Here is a 20,687-nt window from a genome sequence, read left to right on the forward strand (position 1 = left end):
TAAAAGTTGAGGGGACTTTCAGACATTTACCAAGTAAGGTGAAGAGAGATTTTAGATAACTTTCCTATGTAAAGAAAAATGTTTATAATATTGAATGCAACTAACAACCATGCTTCTAAGATGGGGTTGGTTACATGAATCTTGTTTTTCTATTCTATTTTATTTAATGTCATATATTTATTAATAATTTATGAGTATACCTGTTGTATTCTTTAATTAAAAACCAAGCAACACGAAGAATTGCCATTTAATGCTCATGCCAGCGAAAGGAAAAAATAATAAAACTTCAATCAACAACCCCCTTGGTGTGAATTTTGATAACTACCACCTGATTGGTTATAAGCTTTTCAACCCAGAATTTTGTTTTGTTTTCTTTTTTAATGGGGGTAGCCTGTTCACAAACCCATAACCCCATCAACCTTGGTCAAGGTGGGACTTAAATCCCAAGTTCCAACTAGGTTTGTCAATGAACTGGATATTGGTCCAATCCAATCTAGTTCAATATGAGTCCATTATATATAGACCAGGTTGAATCCAATCCAATAAATATTTTGCGTTGGACTACTCTAGTTCAATGTCTTATTTGACCATCTGACCTGTTCAAATTGGGTTTAAATCAGATTGTGTTCAACCCAAACCTGATCCATTGACACCCCTACTCTTATGTTTTGTCTATAGACTGAATATTGGTTCAATCCAACCCGATCCGATGTAAAACCATTACAAATAGACCAGGTCCTATCTAATATAATAATTACTTTGGACCAATAAGTTTGGATGGGTCTGATTCAATATGTCTTATTGGACCATCCAATATGTTCAAATTAGTTTAGTTTAGACTGGATTCAACCCAAACATAATCCATTAATACCCCTGATCCCAACTATTACAACCAACCAACCAGAGAGCTTACCAACTGAGCCAAGCCAATTGACTCTTCAATATAGATATAGAAATAATAAGTGGAATAATGAAATATTCGAGCATAGAAAAAGATGGGAGATTTTTTTATTAGTACCCTGTACTTTGGGCCTAGTGCTACTTTGATCCCCAAACTTTAAAACGTGATAATTTAGCACTCGAACTTTCAAAACGTGTCAATCCAATACCTACCATTAACCAGTCTGTCAACCAGCCGTTAAGTGGTACTTGAAAAGATATAAATGCCCTTTGAGTGTTATCTAATTCCCTTTATCAATCATTCAAATGTTGATAAAAAATGAATAGTCCCAAATCATTGCCTCTTCTATTCAAGAAAGTTGGGGCCACGTCTAAGATTTGGGACTGTTCATTTTCTATCAACATTTGTATGGTTGATAAAGAGAATTAGATGACACTCGAAGGGAATTTATGTTTTTTCAAATGCCACTTAATGAATGATTGATGGACTGGTTAATGACAGGCACTGGATTGACACATTTTGAAAAATTGGATGATAAATTATCACATTTTAAAGTTGGAGGACTAAAATGACACTAGGCCCAAAATATAAGGTAGGAGAAATGAATGTATTGACCGATTCCTGTTTGATGGATGGTCTCTGGTCTTTTACATCAGATTTCTTACCGCGTGCGCGTGAGAGTTGTCTTAAGTCAACAGGAGAAGGAGTCGCACGGACAGGACGCGCGCGCGCGCTCTCTCTCGACTGATCGACTCTCGTCTCGTTGGGTAAATTAAAGTAATGGAAAAACCGGAAAAAGACCAGAAATAGATGTGAAATAAGAAGGTGGAAAGCGATGGTCGGAGAAGTTGGAGGGAAGGAGAAGCGCATTTAACGGCCGTTCCATATGGAGAGGATGGGGGAGACGCTCCGACCATTTTCAGCATTTTGGCGGACAAAACCATGATGAGCTCCACGTAACAAATATCGAAAAATAATAAGAAAAACAAACTAACTAGTAAAAAAAAAGCCAGAGATAATCCTTCTTCGTCTTCTTCTTTCATCGTTCCCCCTTCTTTCTATTTCTGTGAATCGGTCGATTGGTCTTGCTTTCACCAGCACCCGATCTGGTTCCCCTGTAAGTGTTTAACATTTTCTATTGAGTTGATCTTGTAAGGGGGGGGGCCCAGTTCGTTTGTGCTGGTCGAAATTTTTGGCACCTGGAGATTCCGTTTCATCCCCAATCTGGTGTTTCTGAATATATATTTAGTGATTGAAATTCGCCTCCATTTCTTGATTTCTTGGGATAAGCTTTCGATTCGGCATGTGGAGGGACCCCGGAACTCCTGCGGATTCCTTTTATGAAGTCCGGCCCGAATGCACCGATGTTCCGAAGAGTCGGTTCAAGATCAGGGTTCGATTATTTTGCTTTTCTGCAATCTTTATTCTATTCGTATGTTGTTAAATATTTGAGGCTGTTGCTGGTTTTGTTGGGTTCAGTGTTTTATTTGCTAATTTAGATTACTGCCAATTACACATGCAATTTAAGAATTTTATGTTCTTGGGAGAATATATGCATTGTCGAATTTTGATGTGCTTGTGTCTCTCTTTGTTGCCATTGGAAAAAGTTGTTTTGCCTGCGGCATTTGCGAATTTTACCTGGTTTTCTTGATGCCAGGTTATAAACAATACGTTCCTACTAATGTTCCAAGGACATCTTGGCAAACACTCTAACAGATTGAAACATCTAATGGCACCATTTGGTTGGGGCCTCTGTCAAATTGACCTTGGACACATTCCCGGCAATTTCAGCATGCTTGTTAGGTCTTTCTTTCCCTGCATTTTTAAATTATCTTCCATCGTTTCAAATCCAAGATCATCTAAAACATATTACTAACCAATTCCCTCCCAGAGAATGGTTCTAACTACTAGGACATTCAATCACATACTGAGGTATTTCCAGATCTTAATGGTAACATAAACAAGTATATAATTTAGAGTAATTGATTTACTATAAAAAATGCTATATACAAGTCAGCTAGACCTGCACATTTAAGCTTTGAAATGCCAAGAGCTACTGCTGTTAAGATAATTATTCTTATTTAATTTGTATTAAGTTATAACGAATGTTCAAATGATTTCATTTTGTGGGAGAATGGACACCTAAAAGAAAATACAAACAATTTCACTTTATGGAAAAGTAGAAGTGAACTCTTTGTAGATTGATGTTTTAAGAGGTGCATCTAGACTTGCAAGCGAGACTCATTTTATGGGGTGCATCTTACTTGTCTTGTTTCTATGTTTTTCTGAATTAACTCTAAGTTGATGTTTGAATTAGGTAATTTACTATTGTTTCGACTGCTGCTACAGTAGTTCGAACAGGAAGAAGAAGAAGAAGAAGAAGAAGAAGAAGAAGGGTCTGTCGAAAATTTGATGGTTTCCCATCTAGTCGACCCCCTTAATCTATATTAGATTCTAATAATGTTTACAAAGACAGAAATGCCCTTACTTAAGTGTGGGGCAGAGTAACTCTAATAACACTGCCACATAAGCAAGTTACTTAATAAACAGAAGAAGACTAAACTACCCCTATTCGACACATCTTAACACTCTCCCTCAAGCTGGAGAATATATGTCATATAATCCCAGCTTGTTACATAGATAGTTCACTTTTCTTGAGCTTAGAGCTTTTGTAAACAAATCTGCCCACTGGTCATTGGAGCCCACATGTTTTGTATTTATCTCTCCAGTAAGAACCTTCTCTCTCACAAAGTGGCAATCAATCTCTATGTGCTTTGTTCTCTCATGAAAGACAGGATTGGATGAGATATGGAGTGCAGCTTGGTTGTCACAGTACAATCTCATAGGTTTATCCATGTGAAACCCAATTTCTTGTAGGAGATTCCTCAGCCACACTAATTCACAGGTAATGTGAGCCATGGCCCTATATTCGGCTTCAGCACTGCTTCTGGCCACAACCGTCTGCTTTTTTACTCTTCCATGTCACAAGATTTCCTCTTAGAAATGTGCAATAGCCTGTAGTAGATCTTCTGTCACTCACTGAGCCTGCCCAGTCTGCATCTGTATACCCAACTACTTCAAGTTTTCCTCCTGGTTTATACAATAGCCCACGGCCTGGAGCTCCTTTCAGATACCTCACAATTCTAAGGACTGCATCCCAGTGAGGTATACGGGGGTTCTGCATGAATTGGCTCACCACACTGACTGCAAAGGAGATGTCGGGTCTCGTGATAGTCAGATAGTTCAGCTTTCCCACTAGTTGTCTATACCTTCTAGGATCTTCAAATACTTCTCCTGTATCACTGCTCAACTTAACATTTGGTTCCATAGGGGTCTCAGCCGGTTTTGCACCTAACAGTCCTGTTTCTTCCAATAGATCAATGACATATTTCCTTTGGCACAGATTCACACATTGTTTTGACCTGGCAACCTCTATTTCCAAGAAATACTTTAATGTTCCAAGGTCCTTTGTTTGAAAATGATTTTGTAGAAATACCTTTAGTTTGCCAATCCCCAATTTATCACTACCAGTGATGACAATATCATCCACATAGACCACTAATAAAATCTTCCCAGCTTCTGAGTCATAGCTGAACACTGAGTGATCAACTTGGCATTGCTTCATTCCAAAACTCTTCACCATTTCGCTGAACTTCCCAAACCAAGCACGCGGAGATTGCTTCAACCCATAAATTGCTTTCTTTAGCTTGCACACCTTACCACCCTCCCCCTGAACAACAAACCCAGGTGGTTGCTCCATATATACCTCCTCCACTAGATCACCATGGAGGAAAGCATTCTTTATGTCAAGTTGAAGGAGAGGCCAATCATACATAACTGCCAAGGAAATTAGGACACGAACGGAACCAATTTTAGCCACCGGAGAGAATGTCTCCATGTAGTCCACACCATACAACTGTGAGTAACCTTTAGCAACAAGTCTGGCCTTCAGGCGCTCCACACTACCATCTGGCAAGTATTTCACAGTATACACCCATTTACAGCCCACGGCATGCTTGCTAGGTGGGAGAGTAGTAAGTTCCCACGTTTGAGTATGTTGAAGAGCAGAAAGTTCCTCCTCCATTGCCCACCGCCATCCAGGTGAACTAAGAGCTTCTTGAACATTGTTAGGTATGGAAATAGAAGACAAAAGTGAAACAAATTGGCGATGTGAGGTAGAAAGACGAGATAATGAAACAAAATTGGAAATGGGATGGAGTGTAGAACTACGTTTACCTTTCCGTAAGGCAATGGGTAGGTCAAGGTCTAAAGGTTCAGTAATAGGAGCCATGAGAGGATCCGCAGATGAGGTAGGATCAGGAGGAGGGGCCGGTGTTGTTCGACGTGTATACACTTGTCGGATCGGTGGTTGTTCAGTGGTGACCTGCACTGGATGAGATGATGAGTCTACTCCAACAACAGCCTTTGGAACTGAATCACTGACAGGAAGAGGAAGAGGAGGTAAGGGTGAGGACAAGGGTGCTTCATGACTGGAGAAGAAGGGGACAGACTCAAAAAAGGTGACATCAGGGCAGGCATAGCACTTTCGGGCAATGGGATTATAACACTTGTACCCTTTTTGAGTCCGAGAGTAGCCAAGGAAGACACATTTAATTGAGCGTGCATCTAGCTTGTCTATTCCAGGACTCAGATTATGAACAAAGCACACACAACCAAAGACACGAGGAGTTAATGGAAACGGAGATAAAGTGAGAAACAAGATTGAGAAGGGGGACCGACCATGAAGAATAAAGGAGGGCATCCGATTAATGAGAAAACATGCAGTGAGTACAGCATCACTCCAAAACCGTTTAGGAACATTCATGTGGTGAAGCATAAACCGAGCAATTTCAAGAAGATGACGATTCTTCCGTTCAGCCACCCCATTTTGTTGAGGGGTGAAAGCACACGAGGTCTGATGAATAATGCCATGCTGTTCTAAATACTGTTGAAATGAAGTAAGAAAGTATTCACGACCATTATCTGAACAAAGAACTTTGATTGGAACACCAAATTGTGTGCGTATTTCAGCATGGAATTTTTGAAAAATGGAAAATAATTCACTTTTTTCTTTCATTAAGTAAATCCATGTCATTCTTGAATAATCATCAATAAAGGAGACAAAATACTTGTACCCATTATAAGACTCTATTTTGATTGGATCCCAAACATCTGAATGAACCAAAGAGAAAGGACTCAACATACGGCTCTCAACTCTTGGACTGAAGGACACACGACAGTGTTTACCAAACTGACATGACTCACATTGTAAAACTGACAACTAACTCAATGATGGAACCAACATCTTGAGAACCTTGAGAGATGGATGTCCCAGTCGGCAATGCCATTGTAGAGGAGTAAGAGAAGTCTGAAGTGCAATTGAAGATCCACCACCGTCAAGGTAATACAATTCACCAGCTTCATGCCCCCCACCAATCTTCTTCCCCGTCTTGAGATCCTGAAAAACACAAGTGGAAGGAAAGAAGGTAACAGAGCAGTTAAGAGCTTTGGTTATTTTACTAACAAACATAAGATTGAATGGAAACTTAGGTACATATAAAACAGATGATAAGGGGACAAAAGCCATGCCAACTTTACCAACACCACAGATGGGAGATGAGGACCCATTGGCAAGTGTAACAGTTTGTGATGTGGAGGTTTTAGAAAGAGAAGAGAACACACTTGGAGTCCCGGTCATATGATCTGAGGCTCCAGAGTCAATAATCCAAGAAGGAGTTTTAGATGACATGCAAGCAATACCTGATTGGGCATATGTGGCAGTGGTATGCTGTGAAGTAGTTTGAAGGAACCGTTCATACTCATCACGCGGAACACTCACCATCTTCCTCCCAGAAGTAGAAGTAGATGTAGATGTGGGAGGTGTTCGGTTTGCCAGTTTACTGTCACTAATAACAACCTCGCCTGCTACAGCATGATTAGCCCATTTAGAGGGAGGACCATGTAGGTCATAACAGAAATTCACTATGTGTCCTTCCCTACCACAATGAGTACACTTGTAGAGTTATTTTTTCCTCTGCCACGGCCTCCCCCTGAGTTACGGCCACCCCGACCAATCATGGAATTGCCACGGCCCCCTCTGGGAGCATGACCTCCCCCTCTTGTACTATGTCCACCACCTCTAGCTGTCACAAGTGCTGATCTATCAGACTGTGTGGGGTTCTCTGTCTGTCCCAAAGAAATTCTACGAAGTCTTGAGAATACTTCCTCAAGTGTAGGAAGAGTAGAGCCCCCCAATATTTGAGCTCTAACTGGTTCATATTCCGACTTCAGCCCCACTAAAAATCTTGTAACATCTAGCTGCTCCCTTTGCTGTTGTTGAACTTGAATATCTGGAGTAAGGGGATGATAGACATTGAGTTCATTCCTTATATTCTTCATGCAGGCATAGTACTCTTCTAGTGTTTTGGTTCCTTGTTGTAAATCAAAGTACTCCTGATACAGCTGATATACTCTTGTTGTGTTATCTTGTCCAGAATATAGCTTCTTAGCATGCTCCCATATATCCTTAGCCGTATCAAGGAACATGAAGTTGGCACTGATTTTGGGTTCCATACTATTCCACAACCAAGTCATGATTTGAGCATCTTCTTGTTCCCAATCATCAAACCCTGGAGAGTCAACTGGTGGCTTCTCATCTCTTACATGCTTTACTTTCTTCTTTGCCTTGGGAAAAACTTCCACTGATTTAGCCCATGGAATATAGTTCTCCCCATTTAGCTTAATTGAGGTCATTTGTACCCCTAGGTAGTCGGAGGAAATTACTACACTAGGTTTTTGATCATTGTAGCCATCTCCTATTGCTGCCATTGTACTCTTTCACAGTTGCCTCTAACTTTACTTCTCAGCTACAAGCTGATTGATGTTGTTCACAGTTTGATATTTCAGCACCTATTGCAGCCTCTAAACACAACAGTGGAAGCACACACTTGTTCTTATTCACACTACTGCTGACTTCACACACTTACGTCACACATAAGCATCAGTTTACCATTCACTAATCACAAGTAGGCCCTCTTACAACCACTCAAAACAAATTGTGCATCACAAGCACCACAACACAGTCAAATCTCAAAACAAATTGTGCATCACAAGCACCACAACACAGTCAAATCTGCTGCACCCAGTTCAGACTTGTTTAACACACTTAAAAGGGCATTACACAACCACAAGGAGTTCGGCAAGGTCACTGCATTCCACCTTACACCACTCGGCCACTTACAGCAGCCCTAGCACCACTTAACAACTTACAGCAGCCCTACACCATTCGGCTACTGCACACACAACCCTTCCTAGGGCAACAATGAACCTAGTTCTCTAGGTTCTAATCAATACTAACAGCTTCTTGTAGGGTTTCTACCCAGAAATATAAGTAACACTAGAAGAAGAGAGAACCGACCTTCCTTTGAGAATATCAATCAACCATTCACTACTGAAGTCACTTTCCTTGTTGAAGAAGGTTATGCGCAACAGAGAGACAAGTTGTAATGTTTCTGACCTAGGGCGAACCAGTTCTCTCCATTGACTGACCAAAAACGAAGGTGAAGAGTCACGAACAATGCTGAGGTGCTTTACCAACTGACGTAGGTCAGGAGCATGGCTCTGATACCATGTTTCGACTGCTGCTACAGTAGTTCGAACAGGAAGAGGAGAAGAAGAAGAAGAAGAAGAAGAAGAAGAAGAAGGGTCTGTCGAAAATCTGATGGTTTTCCCATCCAGTCGACCCCCTTAATCTATATTAGATTCTAATAATGTTTACAAAGACAGAAATGCCCTTACTTAAAGTGTGGGGCAGAGTAACTCTAATAACACTGCCACATAAGCAAGTTACTTAATAAACAGAAGAAGACTAAACTACCCCTATTCGGCACATCTTAACAACTATGTTCTAGGTTCTAACTACGATTTTGTAGAGTTTGAAACTTTGAATAGTCTAGTCTATGTAGGACTTGAACCTACTACACTGTCACCTTCATGTTGATAACATTGATGATCTAACCGATTGAGTTAGCAGGATTCTATTTTTTTTTCATAATTTATGTTTGCACATTGTTATATATTAAGATTTTCTTTTCTTCTTTGATAAGTGGTGTCTCATTTTGTTTAGGCATGTGTCTTCTTGCACCTCATCCATCAAGTTTTAAGAATCTCTTTCACTTACTTGTTCTTTTCAATTTTTGAACACTGACAGATGAAGTTAGTGACCCACTTTCAATATCCAAATTTGGGAGAAATTTCTTCTCTTTCACTTTCCTGATATGGACATTGGTCTCCAATTAAAGTTGGAATAAGAATCAATTGGAGTGGTTCAATGTCATGTGTAAATGGATCAATAATTAGCTTCTCGTCATGCCAACTTCAACTGATATGTAATGCTTGTTGGCCCAACTAATATGCAATGCTTGTTAGACTACTTCCTAATTTCCTTATGATGAGTAGTGTTGTAGGAACTTGGATAATCAAGATTAAATCCATTGATAATTCTTCTTGTTGAAACTCTTTAAATGTGACATTTTGGATCTTGAGCATCTGTTTATCTATTTCTGTCAGTTCAGTTTGATCTGTATTTCCAGATCCACTATGGTTTTGTGCATTGATTCCTTCCACATCTAAATTTTCCTGCCTAATCTGTTTATGCAGGCTGGTAAAACTTTAAGTGCAAGAAAATGGCATGCTGCATTTAGTCCAGATGGTCACTTGGATATTTCGAAGACACTTGGCCGGATCCAACACGGGGTATATCATATTTTCTCAATGAGCTGTTAAAAATGTTGTACAGTTTGGCTATGCACTATATTGTAAGAGAGATGGTATTCTTATAACATTGTTTATTATGTGTATTCAAATCTTTAACTATTTATGGTCTCTGGACAAACTTGTCTTTTGATAGTTGTCTGTGCTGTATGAATTATTTTTGTAGGTAACCTTTTAGAAACCAGGTTATTGAAGTGGGTGCTGGAACTTTTAGTGGATCATCTATAAGTTTCTTATTACATGATCGGTTAACTTTTCTCAAAAAAGTTTCTTATTACATGATTCTATATATATATATATATATATATTTTTTTTTTCTTTTTGAAAAATTTGGTCATTGTTGACTCTGGATTACTAGAAAATCACCCTATTTCAATGCTTTCAAGTTAGAATTGCTTGAGGCCAAATATTAGGCTGAATAAATGTATTTCACGGAGATGGCTTCTTGAAGTATCATCAACAATTGTCATTATGGATTTTTGTTTCTACATGAAATGGGTGGAGAAATTTTCAGTTTAGAATATTTCATTTAATTTTTTAATCTTTTACAATCAAAACTTTTGTTTTCCACCCTTTTTAAATAGAAACCAATGAAACCCATATTGCAAGCTTTTAAATTGGAGATCTTGAATTTTCATTATTTTGAGTTTCTTTTCTTTGTATTTATTTTTTTTATTTTTCATTAAGCTTATCTTCCAGTTATTCATACCCTCTACTATTAGGTTGGTATCCAATACTGTAATTATTCTTCTCTGTAAGAATTGGTAGAAGTATTTCCTTGTTTTTTTCCCTTTTTTCTTTCTTCTTTTCTCTTCTTAAGAAAAGGCTAAAGAGAGGCTACTTGATGTCTGCACATTATCCAATTGCTTCTGATTTCTCACCTATTTTTCTGTTCTATGGTTTCTTTGGTTTTATTGGACAGTTTTTTTCTTTCATTATCAGGTCTCTCTTTATTTAATACCCATGCTAATTAAATGCTTTAAAGGATCATAGCAACTTCGTTGTCACTAATCTCAAATGTCATTTTAATATTTTAAATGGTTGAAAACCCACTTAATGTTCTCCTCCTCTCTCTCTCTGTTCATTTTTTTATTTTTTGTTTTTTTTATGCTGTTGTGATACCTTCAACAAGGTTTTATTACATAAATCTATATGTATTGTTTATTTTTGTATTCAAGCAATTTGTTTTTTCCTGGCATTCCTGGTGAAATCTACAATTATGTATGATCACAAGATCATCTTTGTCCTTCACAGTTTAGTCCATGTCTTCATTTTTGAACTTCATGTTTCTTTGGATTCCATGCTCAGAAAATGATATGGAGTTATAAGGAATCTATACATAAACTTAAGTTTTTAATATCTTTGGCTTTGTTTTCTCCTTCTGTATCCTTCAGAGGAAAGGGTTTCATGTACTTTTTTCTTCTCATTCCCTTAATTTAATAATTGTGCTTTCTGATTATCAAAATTACCAACAAAAGTGAATTTGGTTTTCTCCAATGAGCATTATCATTTGTTAGTGGATTATGAAAGAGATCTTCTTGACTTGTTAATAAATTACCAACATGCCTTTGGTCATGTTGGTGAAAGGAAACTTGTAGCTTTTAAATAAGGCACTGGTTTTTAATTTTATTATTTCTATCAATTTTTAGAAGCAAAAAATCTGTGAGTGTTAAACTTCGTTCTTTTGGATGAACTCAGGGTATTCATCCTTCAATTAGAGGAGAAGTTTGGGAATTTCTACTTGGTTGTTATGATCCTAATAGCACCTTTGAGGAACGAGAACAGATACGGCAACATCGAAGGTAACTTGGCTTACCTACTTCATACAAAATATTGGAAACTTAAAGCATGATATCGTATATCATACCGGTGACTATAAAAAAAGGGACATGGGATAATGAGGGTTAGTGCATAAATGACCAGTCAAAAACTGGTGTCAAGCCAGGGTTTGTATTGTAGTCAGGCCAGGCATGGGCTTACACCTAATTAAAGTATCATAAAATCTCATCCCAGGGTTGGATCATCTATAATTCCTAATTTAGGGCTAAAAGGAGAAGGAGAGAATAGTGTCAGTAAAAAGATACTTAGGGAAATACTTCCATTTGGTTTGAAGCCATACTTTGGCATGCACATTCGAGGGGATTGATACCACTTTTTTCTATGAAAACATTCTTGTGTTTGCAACTTCAGGGTGCAGTATGCCTTGTGGAAAGAAGATTGCAGGCAGATGGATCCTGTTGTTGGCAGTGGAAGGATTATCACTGCACCCTTAATCACTGAAGATGGTGTACCTATTCAAGATCCTTTAGTGCTTTTAGAAGCAAATCCAGATAAAGTTCCTACTTCAACTGCAGAAAAAAATGAAGATGATGTGAAGCCAGAGCCTTCTAATGACAACACATCACATGATGGTACATTAGATAATGACAACACATCACATGATGCTACATTAGATAATGACAACACATCACATGATGCTACATTAGATGCTGCAAGTTCAAATGGATCAGAATCTGTATCAAAGCCACCACCACCAGTAGGTGAAATTATTCTGGACAAGAAAATAATTCAATGGAAACTCACTCTACATCAGATAGGTAAACCTTTCTCTTTAATTATGGTATTTCATACATTTAAATGACAATTTCAGCACTATTGGCAGGTAGTTTCACCTTAAAATATTGTCTATAATTTCTTTTTCTTTTCAATACTTGGTTTTGCATATAGAGAGAAACAAATAGGTGGTTCTTATGTTGCCTTCATGAGTTGCAAACTGATGCCACCTGATTCAATTTAGATTCTTGCAGTAACTATTTACTATTGTGATTGCAAACTGAATTTGAACTTTCAAATCAATGTGTAGCTTACACAGTATATGCATATAAAAACTGTTGGTTCTCTGGGCCTTAAGGCATCATCAAGTTTCATTATATTATCTTACCATTTTCTTTAACTATTCCAGTAACATAGAAACTGATTATTATCATGTGATAAAGAGACATATTATCTATGGTAAGTTTTAGGAAATGTATAGAACATTCCATGTTAATTCCAAGGTTAACCTTGGAACCAGGATGGTTATGATGCAGAGTTAACACTTTCAAACCATGTTTGTTTTCCTTCTTTAACTGTACTATGCAAAGTTGATAACTGAATTTAGTCAAGTACTGGGTTCTTTGGGAAGGTAGTGTACTGCAATTTGTGTTCCTAATTTGCATCATAAATATAGTCCATGATTGGGAAACGAAATACCTCTTCTTGTCTGTTCCTTTAAGTAAGCTAAATTTTGTCTACCATAGCTAGATGTGTATCATTGGGTGTATGCATAAACTGACTGACAATACTTACCACATATGAAATGTCTAGCTATATTATACAGAAATACAAGAGCTTCCCAACTGAGCACTGAATTATTCCGTTGTGTTTTAATGACTTTCTATCTGATGTTGATAATATAGGTTTGGATCAATTTTCAATAGGTGTATCAACTAGTTTGGCCCCTAGTTTACCTACATCCTTTGGTAAATCTAAAACACATTTCTCTGAGAAACAAATATGTCATGCTTGTATCAAGCTACCTCAATAATCAATACCCAGGAAATATTGTAGTTCTCCTAGGTCCTTACATATGCAATTTCCATTTACACATTTTTCTGAGAAATAAATATATCATGCTTAGATCAAGCTACTATTTCCATTTAAAATGATGTCATCTACATATGCAATGAGGGCTGTAAGCAAAGTACTTTTCTTCTTGATAAACAATGTATGGCCTAACTGTACTTGAGTAAGTCTAATTCTCAACAAGTCTCCCTTAAACTGATTGAACCAAGACTAGAGAGACTACAGCTCATATAAAGATTTTTCCTACTTGCATACTTCCTCTTTTCCAAATTACCATAGAAACCACATGGGAGAATCATATAAATCTTTTCATTTAGATTACTGTTTAGAAAAGCATTATTTACATCTAATTGGTATAAGGGCTAAGAGTAGAAATTGTAAGCGATAATGAAACTCTAACATTGTTCACTTTTTGTAATAGGTAAAAAAGTCTCTAGATGATCCAACTCACATGTCTTTGTATAGCTTGTAGCCACCAATCTGGCTTTACACCTATTTATGGAGCCATTTGCCTTGTACTTCACTATGAAGACCCATTTACAACCCATTGATTCTTTCCCATCCAGCAAATCAACAATATCCTGAGTTTGATTCTTCAATAGGGCATCCTTCTTAACTTGCATAATTTCCTTTCACTCAGGCCTAGACAATGCTTTGACACATTCTTAGGAAGAAACTTAGAGGATACAAAAGAAAAAACCTATAGGAAATTAGGAATGTGATAAAAGATCATATAAAAGTACTAAGACATATGATGAGAATAGCCGAGTAATGTTTCCGCTTTCTTAAAGCAATAGGAATATCAATGTCAGTGAAGTCAACAAAACTGTGTAAGTGCATACTTGGATCTGTCCTTTCAGAGTTATGAGGGTGGAAGAAGCTTTGCTTCTGAAGGAGGAACAACCTTCTTACGCCTTAGATAGGCCTGTAGCTCCTTTTGAGGACTCATAGCTGAAGTAAAAGAAGAAAAAACTGAATGAATGGAAGCATCAATCAAGGTAAAAAGAACTGGAACTAAAAGAGGAGCAACCTTGGAAGAGTTAAACATGTCAATACTCCCCTTCCACCAAAAGGATGAGGAAAATATGGTATGAATTCAAAATATGTAACATCCATAGACACAAATCAACTTCCAGTAATAGGATTAAAATAGTCATACCCTCTTTGATTTGATGCATAACCAAGAAGCACACTTACTAGCTTTAGGATCAAATTTGACCTTTTTTTTGGTAAATAAAATTTGACCTTTGAGGACCATGAACATTCACTGAAATACCCTCATAGGATTATAGGAATGGAGAACAACTCATCATTAAGATACAAAAGACTAAATGGTATTTTGAAACCAAGAACATGAAAGGGTTTACTATTAATCAAATAAGTAGCAGGGTGGACACATTTCAAGAATCGAATAGACATAAGGTTTGATTATAATACTCCTTGAAACTTCAAGGAAAAAAAAAGAAACTTCAAGGAATACTGATTTTTCCTCTCAGCCACTCCATTCTGCTGGGATATAAATATGTATATTTTTTTGAAAAAGGGTAAAGTAAATTTTATTCATGATGAAGAACATCATACAAGAAAGGGGAGGATCATGAAACATAAATCCCCAAAGGGACTGATTAAAGCCCCCACAGATTGACAGAATTAAGCATCACAAACATGTTCTGCTGGGATATAAATATAGTAACTCCAGTGAGACATATCTTGCACAGCCCCCCTTTTTTCTATTTATACGAAGTAGTAACACTGCAAAAATTGACCAATAATACTCATAGCCAACCACAGCTATATAAAAGAATTAACATAAAGGATTCAGCGGGACATATCTTCTCTTGACTATGAACTTTTCAATAGGAGGCAATTGCATAAATCATGTTGCTAGAGAAATTTGAAGCTGATTAGCAAAACAATCATATTTAATCTAGACTTAACCTTTTGAAATTTCGTTTTCAACAACTTCTTTCTTTTGACAAGTAAGATGTAAATTATATTACTACACCAAAAGAAGGGTTAGCACCATTAAGGCCATAACCCAATGTTGGTCCAAGCTATATACTGCAAAAATTGACCAATATACTCCTAGCCAACCACAGCTATATAGAAGAATTAAAATAAAGGATTTAGAGGGACGTATTTACTCTTGACTATGAACTTCTCAATGGGAGGCAATTACATAAGTCATGTTGCTAGAGAGGTTTGAAGCTGATTAGCAAAATAACCATATTAAGTTAGAATTAACCTTTTCAAATTTCATTTTTCAACCACTTCTTTTCTTTTGATAGGTAAGATGTGTAAATTATATTACTACATCAAAAGAAGGGTTAGCACCATTAAGGCCACAACCCAATGTTGGTCCCAGCTATCTGAGGTCATGGGAGGGGTAGACTGGGTACAGTCCTAATGTTTAGAATTTTTGTATAAAGCAGCCGCTCTCAGACTTGAACCTGCATCCTCACACTTACCATCCTGAGATTTTACCATTACATAAAGTTGTTCAAAGTCTGATCAAACCTGAGAGACGAATTGATAACAAATGAGTATAAGATGTGTTACAAAATTCCTCCTTATCAACATTAGAGAGAATTAAGTTCTCTAAGTCACTTCCTCTGTAACTCAAGTGAGATATTTACAAGGATACATTGTAATTTCTACCAATAGATATTCACTTTCAGGATCATATCAGGGCATTGAACATTGTTAATGACTTCCTATTTTCTATGCTTAAGCTAAAGAGTCTGATTTGTCTCTATTCAAGGTTTACCTCAACTGCTTCTTTGTTATTACTATTTTATATGCTTTGTTAATAGGCTTCTGGATAACATGACACGATATTTGGTTTAGTTTAGATTGTTCTCTGGTTTCCTCATGAATGATTTTCTTAACCTTACACAAGTTCTCGAGAAACAATTTTCTTTTGGGACAGAAATGGTACAATTTTATATCCTATTACAGAGTTTGAAAACTTTTCACCTCAGCTTATTATTATTTTTTTGATTGTTCAAATGAGCTTATTAAAGTTATTTGTATGGTGTTATCTCAACTTTTCTTTTAATGAATGATTGTTATTTATGTTAGGTCTCGACGTGGTTCGTACTGATAGGACATTGGTTTTTTATGAGAAGCAAGAAAACTTATCAAAGCTTTGGGATATTCTGGCAGTTTATGCCTGGATAGATAAAGATGTTGGCTACTGTCAAGGTGGGTAATCAAATATTGGGTTAGTAGGGGTTTACCTGATCTCAAGAATAAGTTGATTATTTGTGAGTGCCACTGCCACATAACCAAGCCAGCCTTACAAGATTTGCTACTAAGTTTGTAGCTCAGCTTACAAGAGACAATAGTGGAAGCCTTATTTTGCATTTGGTTAACAACAGATCTAAACAACCAAATGTGAGTGTTGCTATTGTCATTTCTTAGCTATAGCATCCAAATACTTAGAATGAGTTCAATGCCTGTGGCATGGTTCATTATTAAGACTACATGTCATTATCTACACTGTAGGTATGCCACATTCTTGTTGCATCTGGTAACCAGTTTCAGAGTCCAGTTTTGTAATGAATTTGTTTTTTTGGTCAGCAAAGGTAGAATTTATTAAGTATATAATTAAACTGGATGTCACATTGCTGTGGGTAGATTACCCACTTCCAACTGATTACCCCTGTAAAATTTGAACTTTAATCTCAGAACAAACATTATAATTTAGCCCAAAATATCTGCTGCCTATTTGCCCCTTGTTTAGCTAAAGCATCTGCCAAGCCATTTGCAGATCTTCTCACCCCTTTAGAAGTAACATAGGATTCCCTTATTAAGCATTTAATTTCCTGGATCTTGCTCTGTAAATACAGCGTGTTCGATTGCGAGTTTTGTCCATGAAATAACCACCTGGGAGTCCCCTTCCACTTCCAGCATTTGGAACCCGAACTGTTTTGCAAATTTCGGCCCTTGTAGCAGAGCCAATAGTTCTGCTGTCAATGAATCTCCTTGCTCTACAGGACCCAAATATAGTCTAGTAGATTACCTTCTGAATGTCAAACGACACCTCCTAAGCCTAAACCAGTCCTTCCTTCACTTCCCAAAACCTTCCGTCAAAATTTAGTTTCAAAGCATTGGTTGTTGATGGTCTCCATTCTATAATCACTCTCTCCTTCTCCTGGGCTGAATTTGCCACTTCCTTCCATGATCTCAAAATATCATTAAAGGAGAAATCATGGAAAGTTTCAAAGGTTTTTACCTGGTGTGCAACTTTTATCTTTATGGTATCTGTGATATCCGATTCAGACCTGCTCTTCTCATTGAAGGTCCTCTCATTATTCTTCTTTTCAAACAGTTTAAATCAGTGTTGCTCGCACTGCTTTCCACAAAATTCTTCCTCTCTTCTTTGGCTGTCTCAAAAGGTTTGGATCAAAGAGACTCAAGGGGGGGGGGGAGAGACATTTATTTGGCCTTGTTTTATGCAGCAAATCACAGGTATTATCTTTCCAAGAAAGATCTCCCAATAAAGGGATTGAATTTTTGGTGGAATTGGCTTGCTCCAAATTTCTTTCATTGGGAGGTTTAAACCCAAAGTGGTAGGCTGTATTAGGATATTGAAGAAAGAAGCACATGTGAAAATACCATCTGTAGCAATAGCCCAAACCCTTGAGTCCTCTGTACTTTGGTCAAAGAAAACTGAATCTAGCTTGGCCAAGAGAAGTATGAGTCTTACCTTCTATCTCCTTTAGACCCCTTATGAAACCAAAATCCCAGTTTAACCCATGCACCATAGTTGCTGATCACAAATTTGGAAATAGGTTCAGATTTATAATTTGACAAAGCAAAAGGTAAGGGGAATTGGGTCTTTAAAGGTTGTTCCCCTAACCATAGGTCTTCCCAAAACAGTACCTTGTTCCCACATCCCACATCAAAATGAATATGGCTAAGGAAGGAAGGATACACCTCATGAATTGCTTTCCAAGGAGATGAAGATGATGCATTGGGAGCTACTTTTGCATCCCCACCATTGTCCGACAACCCGTGTATACTTTCAATCTCCCTATACCAAAGCCTTTCTCGTTCTAAGGAAAATCTCCATAACCATTTTTCTGGGAGAGCTGTATTTTTCCAAACTAAGTTCTCTATCCTCAGCCCCCTTTGTCCTTTGGTCTACAAACCTGCTCCCATAATCCCATTTCACTGAATGATCTTTCTTTACATCTCCTAGCTCTCATAAGAAGTCCCTCGTCATCTTCTCCAACTTTCTTGCTATTTTGATTGGAATTTTAAAATTGGATAAATAATACACAGGAAGGTTAGCTAGAGTTGCTTTGGTTAAAGTTAATCTCCTCCCCCCCCCCCATTGAAAAATAGTTCCTTTTCCACAAGGCTAGCTTCCTAGCAAATCTCTCCCCCACCGGTTTCCAAAAACCATTAGGCCTTGGGTTTCCTCCCAATAGTAGACCTAAATAATCCAAAGGCCAGCTTCTGATTTCACAACCTAAGATGTCTGCTATTCTAACAATTTCCTCCTCTTGCAACTTTAAGCCTACAACGTAGCTTTTTCCTAGGTTCACCTTCAACTTTGAAACATTTCCAATGGAGGTTCCCTAAGGAAGGAAGGCTAACAAGTAACATCGTCATAGAAAAGAATTATATCATCTGCATATCGCAAGTGGGTAACCACAACCTCATTCCTCCCCTCCCTCCAACCTCTGATCAGGTTGTTTAAGTCAGCCTTGATGATAATTTTGCTAAGCACCTCTGCACTAGAGTGAATGGGAAATGAGATAAGAGGTCTCCTTGCCTTGTGCTTCTTTTTGCTCAGAAGAAATCTCTATCAGTTCCATTGATCAGGAGGGAGTATGGCACCAGACTTTTTTTTTTTTTTTTGAAGGAGGTAAAGTATTGATTGTATTAAAGTAAAAAGTAACAGCCCATGTACAATGGGAATATACAGTGTCAACAAAAGAAAGGTCCAGCTTGCAAAAAAGAGTAAAGCTGGACACCCCCTTAACCAAGAACACCAAAAGCCTATAACCTTGTTCTTTACTGAAACTACAGAAAAAGAGTTGTCAAAAATTCGACTGTTCCTTTCCTTCCAGAGGGCCCAAATGATGGCAGAAGGGAAAATCCTCCAAAGAAATTTACCCCTATTGTTCAAACCCTTGAGAGACCATCCTTGCAAGAGCTGAAGGGCTGATTCAGGTGGACAAGATTGGACTCCAAAGCAGGAGAAAGTCAAACCCCACAGCTGGGAGAAGAAGCTGCAATGAATGAATAGATGGTTGGAGGATTCAGGAACTTCGTTGCATAGAGGACATAGGATGTTTGGTAGGGACATCCCCCTTCTGAGCAGCCGATCAGTGGTAAGACATTTACCCAAAACAGCAGTCCAAACCAGAAAGAAAACCTTAGAAGGGGCATGAGAATTCCAGATCAAGGCCCATGGGAAGTCAATACCCTCATATGGAAGCAAGCTAATGTAGAAAGACGGGAGAACTTTCCTGAGGGGCTCCAAGCCCAAAATCTTTCATCTTCAGTCTGTAGATTAGGCTGGATGCTTTGAATTAGATTTAACAGCTCAGATAGAGGACCAATTTCCCAATCATTGAGGTTTCTTATGAAAGTGGGACTCCAAATAACCTCTCCATTCACACAATCAAAACAGTCTTCGACCACAGCATCCTTGTCAAGAGCAATCTCGAAAAGAGAAGGAAATCTCTCTTGTAGAGTCTGGTTTCCACACCACCTGTCATGCCAGAATTTGAGGCGATTGCCTTTACCAACCTTGCATCTGATACCCCTCAAGAAAACAGGGAGAATAGAGGCTATGTTACTCCATAAAGCACATCCCTAGGAGATAGACCAGGACCTGAGTCCCCACCGAAATACCCATATTTGTCTTCAATAAGCCTTCTCTAGAGGCAGTATCTTTCCTTGTTGAACCTCCAGCACCACTTACCCAAAAGGGCCTTATTTACCATTTCGAGATTTCTGATGCTGAGGCCTCCAAGTTCTCTAGGCTGGTACACAAATTTCCAGTTCACCAAGTTGAATTAGAAGGTGTTCCTCCAACCTGCCCAAAGGAAGTCCCTCATTTTCTTCTCTAGGACCCTTGCAACACTTACAGGCATCTGGAATTAAGACAAATAGTAGATAGGGAGTGAAGAAAGAACACTCCGGATTAAGGTGAGCTTACCTCCTTTTGAAAGGTATTTAGATTTCCACAAAGAAAGTTTCTTATCAAATCTGTCAATAACAGGATCCCAGATCTTCTTGGAGCTGCATCTGGCACCCAGGGGAAGGCCAAGATAGGTGGAGGGTAGTTTCCGTACCTTGCAGCCTAGAATGCTAACCAAAGTGGGGTCAGGTAGCCCATCTTCAATCTTTAAGAGCTCACTCTTAGAGA

At 38.0% G+C, this 20,687-nt stretch overlaps 1 protein-coding gene across 3 annotated transcripts in view; it reads left to right on the top strand.

The window, feature by feature from the left end:
* Positions 1-1,703: 1,703 nt before the first annotated feature.
* The window catches only part of LOC104604870 (rab GTPase-activating protein 22-like), a 34,768-nt gene continuing 15,784 nt past the window's right edge, over positions 1,704-20,687 (top strand). Inside the window, exons 1-6 of one of the 3 annotated variants that reach the window (XM_088903724.1) lie at positions 1,746-2,294; positions 9,560-9,655; positions 11,372-11,475; positions 11,864-12,061; positions 12,095-12,270; positions 16,379-16,501. In XM_088903724.1, coding sequence (XP_088759850.1) covers positions 2,205-2,294; positions 9,560-9,655; positions 11,372-11,475; positions 11,864-12,061; positions 12,095-12,270; positions 16,379-16,501 — 787 coding nt within the window. In that variant the 5' untranslated portion in view covers positions 1,746-2,204. Of the gene's footprint in view, positions 2,295-9,559; positions 9,656-11,371; positions 11,476-11,863; positions 12,271-16,378; positions 16,502-20,687 lie in introns of all 3 variants that reach the window. The other 2 variants (XM_010269438.3, XM_088903726.1) reach the window with 2 other exon arrangements.

This window comes from Nelumbo nucifera, chromosome 1, assembly GCF_055504915.1.
Source record: "Nelumbo nucifera cultivar China Antique chromosome 1, China Antique-T2T, whole genome shotgun sequence".
Classification (NCBI taxonomy): Eukaryota; Viridiplantae; Streptophyta; class Magnoliopsida; order Proteales; family Nelumbonaceae; genus Nelumbo; species Nelumbo nucifera.